At 54.3% G+C, this 21,591-nt stretch overlaps 1 protein-coding gene across 3 annotated transcripts in view; it reads right to left on the reverse strand.

The window, feature by feature from the left end:
* Positions 1 to 21,591, reverse strand: part of ABR (ABR activator of RhoGEF and GTPase) — a 182,810-nt gene that overhangs the window by 64,077 nt on the left and 97,142 nt on the right. For 2 of the 3 annotated variants that reach the window (XM_060082597.1, XM_060082598.1), the window contains exons 3-4: positions 9,091 to 9,189; positions 2,274 to 2,459 (exon numbers count right to left, since the gene is read on the reverse strand). In XM_060082597.1, coding sequence (XP_059938580.1) covers positions 2,274 to 2,459; positions 9,091 to 9,189 — 285 coding nt within the window. Of the gene's footprint in view, positions 1 to 2,273; positions 2,460 to 9,090; positions 9,190 to 17,410; positions 17,976 to 21,591 lie in introns of those variants that run through there. The other variant, XM_060082594.1, reaches the window with a different exon arrangement.

Raw genomic sequence — 21,591 nt, forward strand, 5'->3', positions numbered from 1 at the left:
GCTCCAGGCTACTCACTCCTACCACCCCCCCACCCCCCCATCCCGCCCCGGCGTTTGCTCTCTTCTGCCCTCCTGAGGGCTGAGGAGAGGCTGCCCACCAAGCCAATGAGCTCAGGCTCCTGGACCAGGCGGGCAGTGATGACCGGGTGTTCATCATCCCTGAACTGGGGCCAGCACTCTGGGGCTGCCAGAACCAGAAGTGTGGAGTTCCCCGGCAACAATGCCCTTCAGGCGTGCTTCGTCCTAATAATAATAATAATAGCAGTAATAATAGTAATAACAGGAATGATAATGGCTAACTACTGAGTATTTACTAATTTACTAGATTCCAAGTCCTGTTGCAAGAACTTTTCAGGTATTAACTCACTCAGTCCTCACAACCATCCAATAAAGTAAATACTATTATTATCCCCGTTTTTACAGATGAGGAAGCTGAGTCAGGAGAAGTTGGGTAAGTTGCCCAGTGTCACAGGTTTAACCTGTGGCAGAACCCGGATTCAAACCCAGCTGCGACCTGGCTCTAGAAGCTGTGCTCATCTCTGTAACACTGCTGTCCCTCAGGACACAGACCTCAGGTCCTGTGATGTCTCCTCAATGCCTTTCCAACTTCTCCCTGGTCCCAGGGGTCAAGGACACGGTGCACTCATTCACCCATTCATGTACTGATCACTGGGCTGGTTCTGGGGGTCCAAATGGAAGAAAATACAGTCTGTCCTCCTGGAGCGTATGGCTCTGGGGAGTCAGGCAGTTTAGTGTTCACGGAGGGGGTAAGCAGAGGGGCTGCATTTCAGAGGCTGTGGACGGCTTCTCCACGGAGGTCATTTCTAAATTGGAAGCTGACCAGAGAAGCCAGACAAGACAGAGAAGGACATTTCAGGCTAGAGTGCAAGTACAGAGAGGTCAAGCGTGCGTGCGGTGTGAACTGAGACCAGAAGGTTCAGCGTCGGGGGCGCAGAGGGTGGGGCGGCAGCAGCCAGAGGCCAGGGGTGGACTGAGGCCAGCAGCAGAGGGTCTCATAAGCCACTCCTCGGAGCCTGGCCTTTATCCAAATCCCTGAGCAGGGGGGGACTTGACGTCCGGTCAGGAGTTTAGAAAACGCTCTCCTGCTTTTTAGGTAGAGGCCAGAGGCTGCCTGGGAGGCAGGTCTGGGGCAGAAGCCACTCATGAGGCCACAGCAGTGGTCCAGGTGAGAGCGCCAGAGGGCTGGAGAGAAGCAGGTGGCTGTGAGCTTTAAAGAAGTGGACTCCATGGGATGCAGGGAGGTGGAAGGGGGTGGGGGAGGAGAGGTGCCAAGGATGAGCCCCCCCGGGAGTCATGGATGGATGGGGGTTGGGACATGGCCGCACCCACTGAGACAGAGGCAAGGAAAAGAGCAAAGAACTTCAGAGCCAATGAGTTCAGTTTTGAGCATGCTGAGCTTGTGGCCTAGGAGCATCCAAGAAAGAGTCTTCTCCATGTAAGAAAAGCAGAGCCCTGTCCACTCAACAGGTCCCACCACTGCAGGGGAGGAAAAGGAGAAGCACTGCTCCCTGCCCTCCCCCACAATTCATACCCAGAGGATAGGGCCACAGACTCCTGAGCTCCATCCTGCCTGCTGGACTGGCAGAAGTTACGTGGTGGAAAGCCGGGTGGGGGCCCTGTGGGTGTGACTGGGGGTCCTCAGGGGACGCGGCCAGAGACGGACACTGAGCTAGAGGAGAGGGTTGTTCCCGACCAAGGCCGCATGCTCCTCCCACCTCCTCTGTCCTTCTCCCTGCCCTGCCATGCAGGTGGGCTGGGCTTTTAGCGCTTCCTGCTCCAGGGTCCTCAGGAGAGGATCGTTAGCTGACATGGTCTCCCTCCCGACTCTTCACTTCAGAGGCAGTGCGAAAGCGAGGCGAACGTCTGAAGTCTCAGGTGAGCAGTCCCTGCCCGTCCACCTGGCACTTGCCCCTCTGTCGGCTGAGGTACAGGGCCCTGTAGCCCAGCAGGGGAGCCTCCGGTCCAGCCCTGGAGCCCCAGGTGAGAGAAACAGTGCCCTGCCAAGGGCACCTACCCACGTGGCCTGTCTCTGGCAGCCCTAGAAGCAGTCTAGGGCTTCACTGGGGGAGGCCGGGAGTCGGGGCACCAGGCCCAGGTTCCCCATAAGGCAGAAGCCCAGGCTTTCCTCCAGGACTCAGAAATGACCCAGGCCTTCAAGGAGGCCAGGAGGTCTGGGGCTGACCAGTCCTCTCTCAACACCGGCAACTCCACTGAGGCCCCGGGTAAGGGCCCTCCATCAACGGGAGACTCACCAGCTTCTGGAAGAGGTGGCCCATGGTGACCTGGCTGTCCCACTGCTGCACCTTGGGGCAGAGGTTGTCATAGAACTCCTTGTGGATCTCATAAATGTCCTGGATCTTGTAGAAGATGGTCTCGATCTGTTGGATGGTGAGCACGGGCTGGGAGGTGGTGGCAGTGGCCTTCAGGGGTTTCATGGGCTGGGAGAGAAGAGGAAGAAAGAGCAGAGGTGAGAGGCCAATCAACCGGAGGGTCAGCAGGCCCAGGGCCCAGATTAGGCCCTCCTGCTGCTCGGGTTCTGCCCAGATAAGGCCACTGAGGCCAGGGCACCTGAAGCGTGGTTTGAATGGAGTAGCTGCTGTCACAGGCCCCAACAAGCCACCCATTACTGTGAGAAGAGGGAGCCTGGTCCAGCAGTCCCAGCAGGTCCGAGGGGTGGTGCCCGGACACACTTCTCCCACCCCGTGTCCCCTGAGGGACCTCTGGTTCTCAGCCCGCACTGGGTTTGCGCTCGATGGTTTAACGGGGTCCATCGCTTTCTTCCACAATGGCCTCATGCTCTGAGTCATAAACTCCCTTGTCATGCTTCAGTGGGAAGGAGGGTTGACTGGGAACTCAACCCCTTAGCTATTTCCTTCCAAGAAACAGAACATGATTCTAGGACTTGGGGAATAGAGTTTCTAAGGGACCCAAACCAATCTCAGCTGCATTGGTATCTTAAGTTCCCATCACGTAGTATAGAGGGAGGGAGCACGGTGGCATGCATGCCACCGTGCTCCCTCCTGTACCCATGGCAGACATTGCTAAGCAATCACAACGATCTTTCTCACTGAGCCTTGTCGTAGCCTCAGACTCTTTCTCAATGCCGAGGTTGACGTGCAAGATGACATGCAATAGCCCTATCTGTCATCTCTGCTTATCTACGCCAAGATGCTCCAAGGCCTGCTGGTGGAGAGAGTGAGGTGACAGACAGAAGCTCAGGACCATCCCCAACACCTGCTGGGAGCCTAAGTCATCACCTTAAAGCCCAACATTAAGGGAAAATGAGGCTTGGATACATTTTCTTCAGTGTGATTTCTGTATTTTCTAAATCACCTCCAGTGAGTAAATATTAATTTTATAATCAGGAAAAAAAAGCTATTAAAATTCATCACTGAAACAAACAATAAATGATACTGAAGGATAAAGAGCTCCTCCATGGTTGACCTTCCTTCAGCCCTAAAGCCCCCAAAGATGCCCAGACTGCACATCAAAGGCCCTTCAGGGGAGAGGGTCTGGGAACCTGCCCCATAGAGAAGGCATGGGGGTGGGGAGGTGGCGGGGAGGGGTACGTTTACTTGAGAGAGAGAAGCCTGAGTCAGACATGGTTGGTCTTCTTCATCTACTGTGAAGATAAAGGGCTGTGTGGAAAGAGGCCTTTGACTCAGTCTGGGTCATTCTAGAGACCCAGAGGGCAGAAAGAAGTTGCAGGCACAGGTATGGGCTCACTAGAGCCGCCCCCCACTATCTCACAGGATTAGGTAGCGAGCTTTCGACAAGGCAAGCACTCTAGCAGAGAATGGGTGACTCAGTGCTGGACTGCAGGGAACACCTCCACTGAGGGAAGCCGAAGTTATCGCTGGCTCACCCTGAGAGAAGACCCCCAAGCTCGAGCCAGCCACAGCAGCCGGATGTCCAGCCAGGCTTCACTCTATCCTCCCATCTGTCTGTCCACAAGGGGAAGTCCCATCTACTTAAAAACCTAGACAATGCTCTGACTTCTGGCTCCCCTGTCCTCCCAGCTCTAAAAAATCCAGACGTGATGATGAAGGCAGGAAAAAGCAGAAGTCCTCCTCTGACCCTCTCAGTGCTGGAACCAATGAGGCCTTAATGTCCAGCCCTTTGCTAGGAAAGCAGGCTGGGGTTCGACCTGGTGCAGGCCAGGCAGTGTGGGCCAGAGTCCCAATTCTGCTGCTTAATAGCTGTGGGCAAGTCGCTTAGCATCTCTGGGCCTCAGCAGCCTTACTTGTGAAACCGGGATAATATTACCTTCTCAAGAACACTGATGGGAAGATCAAAAGCCATAGCTTATCTAAAAGATTGAGTATGTGCCTGGCACATAGAGGGCCATCAATAAATGTTAGCTGCTACTGTTATTACTATTTACCCCACAAATAATGGACCAAGTGCCCATGTAAGGCCAGACCAGGGGGTGTAGGGGGTATTCAGTGATTCACTAATCACTGCCCCCATGGAGCCTCCCATCTAGTAGGGGAGACAAACAAAACACAAGGAAACAATCAAACACAAAATCACACATAAGTGCAATGAAGGAAATAAGAAGGGGATGTCCTGCTGAGGGACAAGAAGGAGACAGTGACCTGAAATGGAAGTGTGGGGGCAAAGGGGACAGTATTTCAGGCAGAGCTCCTCAACACCTGGTCCCAAGGTGGGAATAGCTTGGGCAGAGAGAGAAGCTAGAAGCAAGCCCGTGAGCCTGTGTGCTGCAAGCAAGGGGGTTGGCGAGCAGGGCCCTAAAGGAGGGCTGGAGGGGTGAGCAGAGGCCAGATCACACGGGGGAAGGAATGCGGCTTGTAAGCCCATGTAATGACCTGGCTTTCCCTGGAGGGATTGAAACAGGGGAGTGACGGGGTCCAATTTTCCCTTTAGGAGATTATTTTTATGACTCATGCTGCTTGCTCTGGACAACGTTATAATCTATTTGGGTAAACTGGACCAACACAAAGGAAACATTTTCGTGGACAAAGCAAGATACACTTATTACTCGACTTGGACTGTAAATACCAACCAACTGGCACAGCTCGGAGAGGGCTTCACAGAGGAGGTGATGGGAAAGGGCCTCAGAGGGAATATCAGAGTAAGTGGAGGGGTGGGGCCTGGGGAAGCATGCCAGGCAGGGACACAGAGGGAACCAGGGCCAGGAGAAAGGAAGAATGTTTTCCCCACCCCAGGTGGGCAGCGACACTGAGCTCATGGCTCCCGATGTTCCGTGAAGGATACAGAGCTGGCCCTTGGGATCAGTCAGAGTTTATCCTTTTTACCTCTATCTACCCAGGTCCAGAGGAGGGTCCACGTCACCGCGGAGTCCCTGTCCCAGCAGGGGTGCAATCCCCAGCCGGGGGGAATAAAGGAAATAGGAGAGAACAGTCTGGGGAAGAAGAGGGGGTCAGGATTTCTCCGAAGCTGCTGGGGAAGCGCTCAGGCCTATGCAGGGACAAGACACAACTGCTCTGCATCCTCCTAAACTCCCACTCTGTCTGCAAAAGGGGAAGCGCCGGTGCTCGCCAGGGGCAGGTCACACGGACAGGGACTGCACTTGGGGCATCAGGCCGTTGGTTCTCAGGACAAGGTTGGGGGCCTTTGGGGGAAGGGAAAGTGCTGGGTGCGTGCCCCCGGCTGGCCTGAGACCCTTGGAGGCAGTTATTTTTATCTGGTGAAGCCCTGAAAATAGGCCTCGGGCGGGGAGGGCAGCAGAAAGGCACAGGCAGCCCTGCTCTCCTGACAGAGCACACCAGCTACCCCTCCCTCTCCCCAGAATCCTGCCGCAGAGGACAGGGCGCCAGTTCCCCATTTTATTAGAGTTAACTCAGGCTCTGGGTGTCCCATGAAGTGCTCCTCAGGAAGGCGGGCCAGGCGGGTTTGAACTCCTTTCATGACTTCACACTGTCATTTGTCTCTTCCGTCCCCCAGCAAGTTGCCTTTTGACTTTCGAAACCAGGGGAAGAAATCGGCCCACTTCCCCTACCTCCTATCCCAAGAGGCCTGGAGGCTGCCACATGCACCTTTGTTAACTATCACCCCAGGCTGGGGGCGGGGGTGGAGGGGTCGGGGGAGCGTCCTGAACCTATCTTACAGATAAGGAGCAAAGCAAACTCCAGAAGGAGAGTCGAAGAGAGGAAGGCCAGGTGGGACCCAGGGCTGGAAGGTGCTGAAGGCAAAGGCAGGCCAGAGGCAGCACCCAGCTCACTTGCAGCCTGCGGAGACTTGCAGAATGACGTGCATTTGGTCTGCCCCCCCTCCTCCACTCCCCACCTCAGCCCCAGCTCCCAGACCCTCTTCCCTTGTCCTCTGAGCCCATCAGGAACCTGGAGGGTTCTGGAAGGTTACCAAACCTTGCCCAGCCAGCAACCCAGGCGGCGGGGACAGAGCCTCCTGTGTGGCCTCCCTGTCTGCGTCTGTGTGTCCGCAGTCCAGGCTACACACGCCCAGCTGTTTGCGTATCAGGAAGTGTGAAACTGAGAACAAACACTCAGGAGAAGAGCTGCGGGAATGGGGGTAGGGTGGTAAGAAGGAGAGCTGGGCGTGGGAGGCGGAGGGAGCTGGGGAAGACAGGTTTTCTTCTCTGAATGCCTTTGTCAGATCACCCCAAAGAGCAAAGGGCTTAGCTCCTGGGTAGCTGGGAAGGGCCCCCAGCTCCAGCAGAGAGAGGAGGGCTTCATTCCTCATCTCTGAGGCTCATCATCTGAGACTGTGGCCGTGGAGGGTCCTGTCCCCTCTTCCGGAGGGGCCTCCAGGTACAGACCAGGCCTCCTGGCTCGTCCCTCCCTAGCTCTTGCCTCTGCTCCAGAAAGAACCAAGCCAGGATGAACAAGCTGGGGGGAAGAGGAAGGACCTACCCTGGGTCACACCCCAGGACGGGGAGCCTCAGCCTCACAGTTTTTGCCTTGAGAGCATGAGCTGTTAGAAAGGCAGGCAGGTAGGGAGGGTCTTGGCCCCTATATCTGTTATCTTTACCCAGACAAATGGAACTCAAATTAGGCCCAGTGACAGGTGAGAACCGAGCTGGAACCTAAGAGGGGCGTGCTTCTGATGGGAACATGTACCTCCCTTTCCTTCAGGGAACTGGTGGGTTGATAGAAACAAACAGGCTCTAACCTGCGCTCTTTCCCAGAACAGGAGAAAATTATAGAATCCGCTCACACTCAGGCTCTAAGAGCTTTCCCTGCACACTCACTTAACCCTCACAACAACCCCATGAAGAGAGTACTCATATTAGTATACCCAGTTTGCTGGTGGACAAAATGAGGCACAAAGGTTCATTAATCTGCTGAAGGTCTACAGCTAGTAAGCAGTCGAGCAGGGATTCAAAGCCGGGCAGTCTGGTTCCTTTGAACTTCTTTCAAATATGCATCCTTTAAGTAATGACAACTATGCCCCTTTGTTTGGGCACAGCAATTCATAGTTTATAAGGTGTATTTCGTCTGTCTGTCCTCCTTCCTTTGGATAATATTTCAGTGTCTAAGTACCTGGCACTGTACTAGGTCCCCAAAAGGATCACCTGATTTTCTCAACCCCATGAAGAGAGAGAAGGTAATGGCATTGTTTTCATCTTCAGATGAGGAAACTGAGGCTCAAGAAGGTTATCCATGGCTTGCCCAAAGCCGTTTTTTTAAATTAATTAATTAATTAATTAATTAATTAATTAATGGCTGTGCCGCGCAGCATGTGGGATCATAGTTTCCCAACCAGGGATTGAATCCTTGTTCCTTGCATTGGAAGTGTGAAGTCTTGGCCGCTGGACCGCCAGGGAAGTGCCACCAGTGGTTTTTAAAACCGACAATGCATGTAAGAAAGCATGTGGCCCAGTACATACACACACATATACACATATCCACACAAGCCAGATTGCATGAAATAGTACTTATTCTTACTACATGGGATGCATGCCGACATTTTCTTTCTCATTTGTTGTAAAATGCTGGTTCACCCCACTACACTGATTACACTACCCACTAATGGTTAAGCTGCACAGTTTGAAAGACAGGGCAATACGTCTACTATTAATGGCAGCGTCAAGTCTTGCCCTAGTTCTGGCCCCAGACCCGAGTCCTTATGGACCTGCCAAACTGTTCCTCCCTTGAACAAATGACTGTGCAGACCAACAAACTCCCAGTGAGATCGACCACCAACTCATCCCAGTGTATTACAAAGCAGCTACACATCTCAATAGTTACTCCTGGGGTAATAAATGCCAAGTCCCCTGGGACACCGGGTGACAATACCTCATATCGCAGCAAGTACATAAATGCGTATCTTACAATTCTTGTAAGAATGACTTTCTACTGATTTACATCTACGTTTCTTATCCCTCCTTTTCTTGATATCAGCTGATGTCTCAGACTGCGCAACACCCAGGGAAGAGAACTTTACATGCCACAATCACTCTGCATAGTAAGTATCCAGACGCATCTAATACGCACTTTCTTCAGAGGCAAAAACATCTTATATCTGCGTGGTTACTTTTACCTTTTGAAAACACTGTATTATTCCCCTCTCAGTCCGATTCTCAAAACAACGCCTCCGTCTTGGAGAGGAAGCTAAGGCACATTCACAGAGGGCGGCAGCCTGTCTAATGCCTCAGAGCTTCTCAGAACACACACTGACAGCGCTTCAACTCACATTTCCTGCCAGAGGGCCTCAGGATGGTGCGAATGGTTAACTAGTCCAGGGAGAAGGAAGGAATGGGACTAGGGATGACAAAGAGGTCTCAGCGTGATTGACTGGTTGAGATTGCCCAGAGTACCAGCTGGAGTCGGAGGCTAAGACCCCACCTGGACAGAGAACTGTGATCCATTAGTAATGCCTGCACTATAGTCAGGGATGATGGAGTATCTGCCACCCCCAAACCAGGTGGTGCTTCTTCTTCTACCTTCCCCCGGGGCAGGTAATGGAGAACCGGGGCTGAGAGGCCTTTTCAGTGACGTTGGCTGCCAAGCCATAGGCAGAGTAGTACCAAAGACCCCGCCCCTGGGAAGGACTGGTCCAAGTCCCCCTCCCTCTCCAACTCCAAAAGCAGTTTTAGAGCACAAAGGCCCCAGAGTATATACTCACCAGCAACAGAGCTTCCAGCTGGTTGATATAGATCTCTTCGCTGGCCAGGAACCCTGAGAGAACCAGCTTCCTCATCTCCAGGCCTTTCCCTGCTTCCACCTGTAAAAGCACATCAAAAGCCAACAGCTCATGAGAAAGGAGACCAAAATCCTGAGCAGCCTGTTTTCTTGCCTTTTTTCTCTTCTTTAACACTTTTGCAGGGGATAAAAGCCAAATACTTATTATAGAAAATTTGTAAAATACAGAAATATAAAAGGAAAAACAATCACCCTTACTCCTACTGCTAACGTCTTGCTTTAATTCTCTCCCATCCTTTTTTTCCCCACATTTCCTTATTTGTATCCATCCTCCTATTCAACCTTATAATAGTGAGCAAGATAAAAAAGAACCTGACCCCATGTGTGGGAGAAGTTTAATGGGGATGGGGGGTGGGATACAGACAGTTAAGAAGGGAAATCAGAGTCATGACTGAGGCAAGGCATGGTCACATGGAGGGCACAGCAGGGGCCAGAGGAGGTGCTGAGCGGAAGTGATGTATAAACAGAGAGGAGTAGGGACAGAGAGGATGGGATGGAAGTGGGCATGGGAACCCCGGCCGAGTGGCCTTCCAGCTACACCTCTGACTATATCTTCCTGTCTCTAGGGGTTCAATCCCACAGTGGAAGGTGCTGACTGTGGGCCATCAACTTTACCCCTTGTACCCCCCGACCCCCGCCAGCATTTCCTGACTGCCTGACTGCGTAAGGCACAGACGCCAACAGGCCTCCTCCTCCCTCCAGAATTCCTTCTCCTCTATGGTGGAGATCATACCCCATTTAGCCTTGAGTGGCCACCAACTAGCACAGTGCCTGGCACAGAGAAAGTGCTTGAAAACTTTCCCTGAGTGAAAAGACGTAAAATTCTTCTTGTCACCTAAGATCCCCAAGTCATTCCTGGCCCCCTCTTCCTCCTCTGTCCCCCTCCTCTGCCACACTGAGTCCCCAAGTTCTTCAAAGTGTCCTTGCTCATCTCTTGCAAGGATTCTTCCCTCTGCTCCACCCTCTCCTTTGCTGTGGTAGAGACCCACAGCATCCCACTCCCCACCGGATTTCAAGTGCCGCTCTCTCCTGCCTCCGCTCCACTCGCCAGAGCCAGATCAACCTTCCCAGAACGCCACCCTACACGTGAGGCTTGTCAAAGACTTAATACTGCAAAATGTGATTACTGGGGGACTCAAGTAGGTTCTTCACTCATTTATTTATTCATTCAACAAATGCCCACCGGACCCTGTAGATACAATGGGAAACAAGCATTCAATAGCCCCTATGCTCACGTGGCTTATAATCTAGTGGGAAAGAAAGACGTTAAAAAACAAAAGTGGAAGCCGCATAGCGCAGGGAGATCAGCTCGGTGCTTTGTGACCACCTAGAAGGGTGGGATAGGGAGGGTGGGAGGGAGACGCAAGAGGGAGGAGATATGGAGATATATGTATATGTATAGCTGATTCACTTTGTTATACAGCAGAAACTAATGCACCATTGTAAAGCAATTATACTCCAATAAAGATGTTAAAAAACAAACAAAAAACCACAAAAGCCGGGTAAATATAAATATACGACTATAAAGTGTGATGGGGGTTCAGCATATTCTCTCCTTAAACACCTGCAGTGGCTCCTAGGGCCTCTCCCTACTTGTCCAATCTCCCCATCAGCCGTCAGATCTCTGCCTTCCCAACATGCCAGGAATGTTCCAGCCTCTGAACTCTGGTTCTCGCCGTCCCTGCTGCCTAAACTGCCTTCTCCCACATGGGGTCTTCTCTTCTGAAGACACAGTGTCTGGCCTGCAGTATCAGCTCTCGTGTCAGAATCTGTGGCACCGCCACAGCACCTGACGCGTGCCCTATCTTGTTACCTGCCCGGTGATTCTGTAGGGTCTTTGAAGCACCTGCATCACGCTCCTCTGGACACCCCTAAAGCCCAGCACCACGTGATGCCCCTAACATGTGGGCACCTGCCCTTTATTAAGCCTTTTAAGTCCTTTCCACTCTCTCATTTAGCTTCATCCCTCTCTCAAATACCTCCCTGAGGGAGGTACTATATTTTTCCATTATACGAATGGAAACAAACAAATAAGACTTAAAAGAGGGAGGAGACTAGCCCAGAATCACACAGCAAGAAAGTGGCAGAGCTGGGATTCCCCTGCAGGTCCTTGAACACCAAATTCTGGTCTCATCCACTGCTCTGATGATTTCCTTACTCTCCTGTTCCTTTTTCAAGCTTCGGATGCTTAACTGGAATCTCAGACAGATCCCTCTCTGGGCATCAAATGCACACCCTTAGCATAAGCTGGGAGAGTGTCTGAAGCTACCAGAAATCTCCTAAGTCCGAAGGAGAGCTGCTTTCCCCCTGCTGCATGGCCACCCCAGCATGTTCTCACAGGCTTTCCTGCCCTTTCCCCAGGTGAAGGACTTAACCCTTGACCATCCATCAGCAAACCAGTTAGCAATTTGTGCTGGAGGCTGCCTCTCCCGGTCTCTGAAATGTAATCTGATCCTGTGATAGAAGAATAAGGTCCTAAAAAAAAAAAAAAAAGAAAAGAAGAACAAAGTCCTGACAAAGCTGTCCACCTCCTAATCCACAAAACCTGTGACTATGTCACCTTATGCGGCAAAAGGAACTTTGCAAATGTGATTAAGTTAAGGATTTTTAGGTGGGGAGATTATCCTGGGAATTATCAGGTGGACCTATGTAATTACAAGGGTCTCTGTGAGAGGCAGGAAGAGAAAAGGCTATGAGCCCACAGAAGGAGAGGGAGAGGTTGAAGGGGACAGGGAGAAATTGAGTGCAAGACTGAAAGATGCTACACTGCTGGCTTTGAAGACAAAGGATGGGGCTATGAGCCAAGGAATGCAGGGGACCTCTAGAAGCTGGAAAAGGCAAGGAAACAGGTTCTCTTCCCTAGAGCTTCCAGAAGGAATGCAGCCCTGCTGACCCTTGAGACTTGTAAGAGAATAAATCTGTGTTGTTTTAAGCCACTAAATGTGTGGTAATTTGTTTCCGGCAGCATTAGGAGACCAGTATGGATGCCAAGCTTTAGGGAAAGACAATGGTTATTTATTGATGGTTTCACAAGTACCAGGCACTGTTCTAAGCACTTTCCGTGGATTAACTCACTGGAATCCCACAGTCTAGAAGGTGTTATCATGATCCCTCTGAGGCACAGAGAGTGGAAAATGCCAGCTGCCCAGAGCTGTGGGCATCGCAGGCAGGCAGCACCCCCTGCAAGGAATGAGACTGGAGCTTGGAGCAGGGCTCGCAGCCCTGGAGGTGGAAGTAGAGGTCAAGGTCAGACCTGCTGCTTCCCCAGCCTGACAGATGGGAACTCGCCCTCCACGTTGGGGGCCAGCGCTCCCCTCCTGTGCCCCATTCCCTTCCCGTTCCCTGCCAACTGGGGGTTTGCCTGAGGGCCTGGCAAACACCCTCTCAAGGAAGTCACTTGGGGGCACAATGTGAGCTTAACTGCAGAGCTGGCTGGACCAGGACCAGGGTGAAGACGCAGTGACTCACAGCCCCACCAAGCCTTCACCCGCCCTGGCATATGAGCACAGACCCTTGTGTCAGGCCCCGTGATAGCCCATTGCAGCAGGACCCGCTCCTCATGAGACTCCAACCTCAGAGTCCAATCTTGAAAGAACCCCCCAAAAGGCACTAAGTAGTCAGCTGCAAGAGTCCCCACTCTGGGCCACATTCACCCTGACATTTTGGCTGGCATGGGGGTGGAGATGATGGGAAAGGAGGTGAAATTAAATTCTGTGCATTTTACCAACAGGTGGCCTGTTGTCAGTTACCACCCAAAACCTCGTCCATCTTCACTTTCCTCAGACCCCACCTGTTTCTGGCTTGGAATTATCTGGAAATTCACAATTGTTTCTTCAATCCTCCTGGAGCTATTCTTATCCCATAAAACACCAGGGCTCAACATCCATTCACTCATTCCCCACCATGTGCCCGGCACTGGGAAGACAAGTGAAGGCGACAGTCTCTGCCCCCAAAGAGCCCTCCAGAGGTGCCCACACACCCAGAATCCCCAGGGAGGGGAGTTTTCTGGAGTTCAGGGCCCCCAGAGCCCATGCCACGCTGCTTGCCAGTCCTGCAGCACAAGGAAGCTGCCATCTGAGTGACACTGTCCCCACTTCCTCCCCAAGTGGAGCTTACGAAACACAGCAGCCACGGGGGGGCTCCTTCATGCCCAGCATTTTACATAATCTGCTGGGCTGAAAGTGTCAGCCTGAGGCCCCAAATCCAAGAGGTCAAGTCACTCTGGTAGGGACAGTATCTGCAAGTAAGGCTTAGCTGGCTCTGGCCTGGCCTGGTCTTCTACAGCCGGGGCTAAATAAAGTCTCCAAAGGTTTGGTTCCAGGCCAAGTCAAGACTCTCTCCAGGAGCCTTGATCTCCTCCAAGACAACAATGTGGGCTGAACAGGCAGGGCCACTTGCAATTCAGAGCCTTAGGCCAAGCAGCTCCATAGACAGTAGAATTCAGTCCATGGGCCACACCAAGTTTGCAAGGAGCACCCCGTGGGTGGGGGGGTCTGGTCAGAGCGGATGCCACTGGGTCTAGGCGCTATGTCCATGCCAAGTATCAGCCTCAGCCTCAGGACAGCTGGCCCCTCCCTGAGTTGAGTCGATGCAGGGACTCAACTCCAGCCATTCTCTCCTCTCCCCAGCCCTAGGCACCAGGGAGGTCTCTTTCAGCTAATTCCTCAGCAGAACAGAGAGTGGGGGTGGGGTGGGCACTGCTGGGGGACCCTCCTAAAGGGTAGATCTCCTTATTCTGGGCTCCCTGCTGTCTGAAGCTGCAGGCAGGTCCCATGGGGTCCAGCTGTTCACATCCCACACCTTGGCGGTTCTGTCATACACACCACCGGCACTACTGTTTACTTAATACTGTTCTTTACAACAACTGGCTTCTTAAAAGCACAGCCTTATCCCAAGCATTATATGTGAAATCACAGGAAAGATGTGCAAGTCGTTTTCTTATTTTTATTTTTGGTTGCATCACGCAGCCTGTGGGATCTTAGCTCCCTGAACGGGGATGGAACCCGTGCCCCCTGCAGTGGAAGTGCGGAGTCTTAACCACTGAACCACCAGTGGAGTCCCTATATTTTTCTAAGATACATTAAAATGTACGCCTAACTATTAAAGTGCAAAATATATATCCAGGTGCCACCTAAAATCATCTCTCAAATCATCTCATATGTGGCCCACACTTCGGGAAAAAACCTAAGTGGGGGACACAGGCGTGGCCATCACTGCACATGGAGGGAGAGGAGACCTGGACAAGTGAAAAAAGAAACACAGGTGGTTCAGATAATCCATTAAAAATTGGCACAGAATTAACCTGAAGGGTTAATCTGCATTACAAAAGGATTTTAAAATTCCTGACAAATGAGTTCCTTTAAATAGCAGCCTTTATATAGCAAGGCCCCTATCAGCCCTAGGTACCTTTAAATAGAATCATATGAAAGATTTGGGGGACGTACACAACACTTTACAGAGGGGAGGTGATGCTGCTATCAGTATTCGCATTATTAGTAGTTTATAGACCATTAACTCCTCAAAGGGGAGTGTGGGTTGAAACACATGGCAAGCTCCAGCTCCAGCTCCGGATAAAACCACTGCCATCTTCACATCTGTCCCCCAGGAAGATGAAGCATCTCGGAAATTACACTGAAAACAGGATTGATTTATAGGACTGGCATTTGGACCTGTGCTCAGGAACACGACTACTGTTTAAGGTAAGTACTCCTGAAGTAAAGTAACAGCAAAGAGAGAACTGCCTTGGATTTCTACCAGCCGCCAAGAAGAGTCTACCATGCAGGAGTGCGCCCAGTCCACAGCCCAGGACAGGAGCACACCCTCCAGAAATGAGCCCTGACCTCACACATGTACACGTGTGCACGCACACACACACGTGCACACACACACGTGCACACACATGCGCCCAGTCCAGCCCTGACTCAACGAGAAGTGGTCCCTCCTCCTCTGAACTTAGTAGCCTTTTATCAGAACCCTTCTCATGGCCCTGCCTAGTTTCTCATTATATTCCTATTATCTGGGCACTTGCCCCCTTACCCTGAACTGTGAACTCTTTTTGAGAAAGGACTAAGCCTTGTTCACCTGTCTCCTCCCCCAGGCAGACTCCTCTGAATAGAACACAACCTGACAGTGTTTGTTGAATGAATCAATGAGCTTTCTGTTTGTCTTCTCCCTCTATAGATGGCCAAGCCTGGTAGAGGAGAAGGGCATCCTAGACGTGTTCAGGCTGGGACAGGGGGCTTGGAATCCCCCAACACTCAGGAAAGGGGCCCTCCCCCCAGTGCTGGAGACAGGTCCGGGAACACTGAGGTGGCGAGGTAGAGAGGAAGACTCCATCTTGGCGCTCACAGGGCTCTGGGAGGAACAGCATTTTTAGGTGTGATGTGCACCCAAGCCCCTTTGGTATCTGTGTGCTTCCTCCTTAGAACACCTCTGAGATGGAATAAGGCCAGGGACATGGTACGCCCTGTGTGGGCCCCATGGAGCCTCACTCATTCCACCAATCCACTGGACACCAGCCACACACCAAGCACCGTGCAGCGCCCACAATGAAAACAAGAGGGCCCTGCCCTGGAGGAGAGAGGCACACGTCTAGAGTTCCAAGCAGAATGAGACAGGGGCTAGCCCGATATAAGCCAGACTAGAGGTCCAGAGTAAGGGAGGACCCATAAGGCAGCATATGAGTGGAACCCCATCTGTGCTGGGGAGGGTGTCTCAGAGAAGGGCTGTTAGGAACCCACAGAGGTCCCATCCTACACACTACTACTACTGAGCTCCCAGCAGGTGCTCTTGGTTCATAACCAGACTTTCCCCCATCCTGTTCCTAGGATGGCTGGGCAGACCCTAAGGGCAAGGCCTTGGGGGCCCAGTGAGAGATGTGACTTACCCCAGTGTGCCGTGCTAGCACCAGATCTGAACACCAGGGATGGGGCGCCAGCCACTGCCAGCCTCCCGTTACGGCTCCTCTCTGCCCCACACCCAGGCCTACAGCGACTGCTCCACCCCTTCCACACATCAGCCATCTACCCGCGGGTCTGCAGTCTATTTTTACCTCCATTAGCTCCTCCTCTGATCCACACTGTAGCACGGGTGGAGCAGGGCAGTGATCCCCATCTTACAGAAGGGACAAAGAGGCCCAGAGAGGCTCAGCGACAGCCTCCTGCCCAGAGCAAGGCTCTGTGCACCATGCCCTCTGGGGTGCAGTGCCGCCAGGGCAGACAGGCTTGGGCCCCCCAAGACGGGCGCTCTCTGTTAGGCAGCCTGGCTTGCAGTCTGTGAACTCCCTGCCATACGTTCTCACTGGCCCTCCCTTCGAGCCGCAGAACAGAGAGGAGGTGAGCAAAACACTGAGGTTAGAGGTGAAAGAAAGGAAGGGCTGTGTGGTGCACATGCCTTAGGCAGCACTGGTGCGCTTTCAAGTGGAATCCCGGCCCCTGGGGCGGGCGGGGTGGGGGTGGGGCGTGAAGAGAAGGGGATTGAGGCAACCACTCCCCTCCTGCTCTACCTTCGAGGCAACTTCTCTGATTAAACAGACGCACTGCTGCCGAGAATGCCCACAGCCCCAGAGTCGGTGGGCTGGGGTCCAGCAGATGCTTCCTGCCTATGCCCACCTTGGGTAGAGTGCCTAGCCACCTGGCTCCTGCCTCCAAGCCAGCTGTTACCGCCCCTCTTCGGCTGATCCAATTCTTTCCCTTCAAGGAAGTTCAGGGACCTCTGGCTCTCGATCTCTCCAAATGCTCTCGTGCCCTAGCCCAGATTCACCAGATTCCACTTGCTTGGAAGAGAGTGGCTCCCTTGGCCTGAACTTCACAAGCGCACTTATCCCACTGCTGCCACGGAAACAAGGAATTACGGCCTCCTAGTTTCACGTTGGCCAGCTCCTCTGGGGCAGCAGGCTGACACCACCGGCGTGCCCACCAGGGGACTCATGTCACTGCCAGAGAAAGCCCTCTGCATAACTGGCCTGGGGAAAGCCAGCAGCCACTCCCCCTGAGGACAACTGGTCCAGGGGGAGGCGGCAGGCACTGCGCCTCTCCCCCAGGAACAGCTGTGCCCAGAGCACAGCCCCTTGCATCCCCTGGCAGGCAGGCGCCAGCCCCTCTCAGGCTGAGGTGCTTCCACTCGGCCACAAGGTTTGTGCACAAATCAGCCATTTCTGCCGCACAGACTTCGGCAGTCAGAGCTGCGAGCCCTGCCCCCTGCCCCCTCCCCCGACAAGCATCCAGGGCGTGTCACATTCCCACCTTCACAGCCACCAAGAATGGGGACCCTGAGCCAGGGCTGGTCGGGGTTCCCAGCTCGCACTCCTCCAGGAGAAACACATCTTCATCCTCCAGGACCTTGTCCAAAAAGCCTATCGCCTCCTCTTCCTCTTCCATGGCAGCGGGAGCCGCAGAGGGCAAACAGGAAGCAGGGTCCCAGCAGCAGCGGCAGCGGCAGCGGCAGCCGTGGCCGCCGGCGCCCGGGAGCGAGGCCGGCAGGCGGGGACGGGAAGAGCGTGCAGGACAGGCCTAAACCAGCACGCGGGCCTCCCCGGAGTCCGTCCTGGCGCCCGGCCACCGGCTGCCGATGAAAGGCTCCATTATGAGCCTTCTCCCGCCCGCCGGCTCCGGGTCCTCCCGGAGAAAGGGGAAGCGGGGCGTCCGTGCGGCCCCGGCCGCCTCTCGCGGGGAGCTCCGCCGCCGCTGCCGCCGCCGCGATTCCAGGGCTGTCACCGGAGCCCGCGCGCCCCTGCCGGCCGCCGCGGCCCTTCCTGCCGTGCGCGCCGGCTCTCCAGGCAGGCGGGGCCCCGCTCCCTGCCGCCGCTCCCAGCCCGGCCGGGCGCCCCGCCGCCGCCGCCGCCGCCGCCGCCGCCGCCGCCGCCGCCGGCCCCACAGATCCCGCCCTCCTGGACGCGGAGGTTCGCGTTCGCCCTCAAGACACAGGAAATGCACGACTCGACGGGTGAGGTGGAGCCGTTCCCTCTCTGCGGTCGCCGGGCCAGCCGGCTGGCGGAGGCTTCGGGAGCGCGGAGGAGGGGCGACGAGGCCGCAGCCGGGCCGGGCGCAGGGGGAGGTCCGCTTCCCAGAGACAGGCTTTATTTACAGCCCCTCACCGGCCCCGCGGGCAGGCGGGGGCGGAGCGGACGAGCAGCTGCCCGCACAGCCTCGCGGGCCCCCGGGCCAACCTCGGTGTCACCTTGGGATGCCGACAAGCCCCTTCTCACTTCCGCCTCAGGCTCTGACACCTCTGAGGAAGGGAGGCCAAGCCCTGGTGAGAAACCATAGTTTCTTTCTATCTCCACCGTGGCTGAGGGAACAAGGCTTTGTGCAAAGGAGGCCTGACCTGCCTCGCCACGAAAGAAGCACAAGTGCCAGCCAGGGGCTGCAGCGGGGCCGCCTCGGGCAGCCGGAGGTGCCACACCTACTCACAGATGCTGCTGATAAGCAGCACCACACCTCCTCGGAGCTCTTTTCCCTCAAGAGGGGGCTGGGCCCAGTAGAACCAGCCCCACAGGGGAGGGTACACTTAACCCAGGACCAGGAGCACGCCAGCCCTGCCCACCCCCAGCCTGCTTCCCCTGGCTTCTTCCACGGTTACAGAAGCTAAATCCATCCAGAGGGTGAAGTGCACACTCTGGTCCCCTAGCCCCATCCAGAGATGTAATCCACCTACTCTCATGGGGGTGGGGTTTAAGGGCAGCAGCTGGGAAAAGCTCTTTCACAACACCAAGGGCAAAGGTTGCCAACTCCAGCACCCAAGAGGGTGCAGGTAAGATTAGTTAGTGAAATGAGCCAGGTAGGGACCAGGTGAACTGAAGAAACTGTCACTCAGCTCCAGCTGCTGGCTGCCAGGGGCAGTGCAGGCTCAAGGTTGCCCCACCTTGGATTGTTCAAGAGAAGCTGGAATCCGGATTTTTAGGTGATAGCTCTCAACTTAAAAATGATGGCAGATAAATTATATTTAAAAAACAAAACATGGGGGCTTCCCTGGTGGCGCAGTGGTTGAGAGTCCGCCTGCCGATGCAGGGGACACGGGTTCGTGCCCCGGTTCGGGAGGATCCCACATGCCGCAGAGCGGCTGGGTCCGTGAGCCATGGCCGCTGAGCCTGCGCGTCCGGAGCCTGTGCTCCGCAGAGGGAGAGGCCACAACAGTGAGAGGCCCGCGTACCGAAAAAAAAAAAAAAACAAAAAAACAAAAAACAACAAAAACAAAACATGATGCAGTCTCAATGAAACACATCTGTGCACTGAATCAGGCCCACAGACAAGGTTGCTGCCTTCTTGCAGTTGGTTGTGTTTCTCTGAGGGAAGGTTGGGAGGTGTGTGTGTGGGGGGCGGGGGGGTTGTTCCTTGAATATCACCTCTGTCCCATTTCATCACTGGACCTGGCATCCTGGAATCAAATTCAGCCTTACACATGACCAGCCCACTACTTATCTTTGTAAACCTGTATAATAGCTGCCACCAGCCAGACAGATCAAGTGAAAACTCCGGATTCTGAGTAATGAGCCCTGAAGCTCCAGCCCCACTCACGCCAATCCCCCCAATCTCCCACCAGCCCCCAAACCATGTCTCTCTAGTCAGGGATTTCCTCAAAATCTTCCTGATGCTTCTAGCTCACAATTGTCTCTCCCAGTACACAGTTGCCAGACCAGCCAGTGTGGTTCTTAATGATACAGTGTCTGAGTTGTCCATTAATGCCTCGTGTGTCTACCACCGGCCTCCTTATGCACAGGGCACATCCCCTGTCAGGTGGCAACTGTATGGCCACAGGGGGAAGAGTCCAACTCTTTGGAGCTCGTTTGGAAATGCATTCCAAAGGGGGGGGTTAAAGGCGCACCATCCTAGGCCCACCTGGGGTCATCACCTCTCCTTCCCACTAGGCATCTCAGCTGAGAACAGGGCCCTTGGCTGAGCCTCCAAGCTGGGTGGAGGGTTGAGGAAGAGCCAGGAGGGAAAAAGGAGAGGAATGGATGTGGTTCCTTATCCCAGCTCCCCAGAAAAGTCTGTGGAAGTTCTGAGCTCTAGGTGGGGCTCCTGCCATTCTATTAGAGCTGTCCTCACCAGTAAAAGGTTTCTCCCTGTCACCATAGCTGAAATGCAGACCAAGGGATTTGGGGTAGGTTCTCTGGGGCCTCAGGGCTGATGGGGTTCCCCAGAGGCACAACCCACCCCACACCCGCCCTCTCCCTCATCCCTGGTTCTTCCCTGTCCCCGCCCTGGCTGGGTTATAAATAGCCGGGGTAGATCTGAAGGGCCCTCTCAGCCCAATTCCTCATTTGGTTTGGGCGGGTGAGGCTGTTCCCAGAGCTTGGGAACAACCAGGCCTGGCATTCCCCAGGGCACAAGTGTGCCAGCCCAGGGCTCTGTGCCAGTCTGTCTCCCATCCTGCAGGCTCCGAGTGCACGGCATGGGCTGCCCCCTCCGGCTGGACAAGCAGGTGTAATGGGAGAAGGGCCTAACAGTCCAAGGCACCCCCCCGCACGGTGTCCCTTCCCCCGCCCAAAGGAACATGAGGGGCCCTCAGGAGTCTCCGAGAGTACCCCTGTCTCCATTCCCCATGCCCCTACTAGCATGGCAGTGTCAACACCCACATCTTCCAAACCCTGACACCTCTCAGAAGCTGCTCCCTGAACATCCAAGGCATCTCCACTCCACCCCACCCGGGTTGGCTGGAAATTCCAGTGAGTAATTTGAATGCCCTTCCATCTCCACTGGGCACACAGACTCCACTCAGAGGCCCTCAGTTCTGCCCCTGGAGGGAAGTGACTCACAAGTCCCAATGGTGTTCCCTCCCTTTCCCCTACCAATGCCCTGGACACGAGCTTCCTCCCTGCGTCCTCTACAACTCTGCCTGCTTTGGCCTGGCTCCTGACCCTCCTCTCCAGAGAAGCAGCTGCTCCAAAGGCCTCTAAACGGCCTTATTCCAAAGTCAGAGGTCTCCTTCTCTACTCCTCAGCCCCTGCAGTCTGGAAGCTCTTAAATCCCTCAGCTTCTGTGGCCATGCTGATGCTGCCCCTGATGGCTCTGGTTCCGGCTGGCCCTTCCTTTTCCTGCCTCCTACAAGTGTGGAGTCACCCATTCGGACCAGGCCACAGCCCTCTGCTCTCTATCCTTGGAGAACTCATCCCTGCTCACTGCTAGGCCAATGGCAGCCTGTCACCAGCTGCAGCTCCAACATCTTGCTCTGCTGGAGTGTGACATCTGTGCTGTCAGCTGGTTCTCCTCACTTGGAAGTCCCATCAGCAGCCCCTCAGCTCCACATCTCCAGACCAAACGACCCTTCCCCCTCCCTAAACCAGCTTCCCCTTCTGGCTTCTCCACTTCTGTTGGCGGGGCCGCCATCTTGGGACTCTTCCTTTCCTCAGGCCCCACATCCCTTTTACCAAGTCCCCTTGGTTCTTCCTTCTCCTCCTTTTCCAAAGCCACCACCCAACCAAGGT

The sequence above is a fragment of the Mesoplodon densirostris genome, chromosome 18, assembly GCF_025265405.1.
Source record: "Mesoplodon densirostris isolate mMesDen1 chromosome 18, mMesDen1 primary haplotype, whole genome shotgun sequence".
NCBI classification, from domain to species: Eukaryota; Metazoa; Chordata; class Mammalia; order Artiodactyla; family Ziphiidae; genus Mesoplodon; species Mesoplodon densirostris.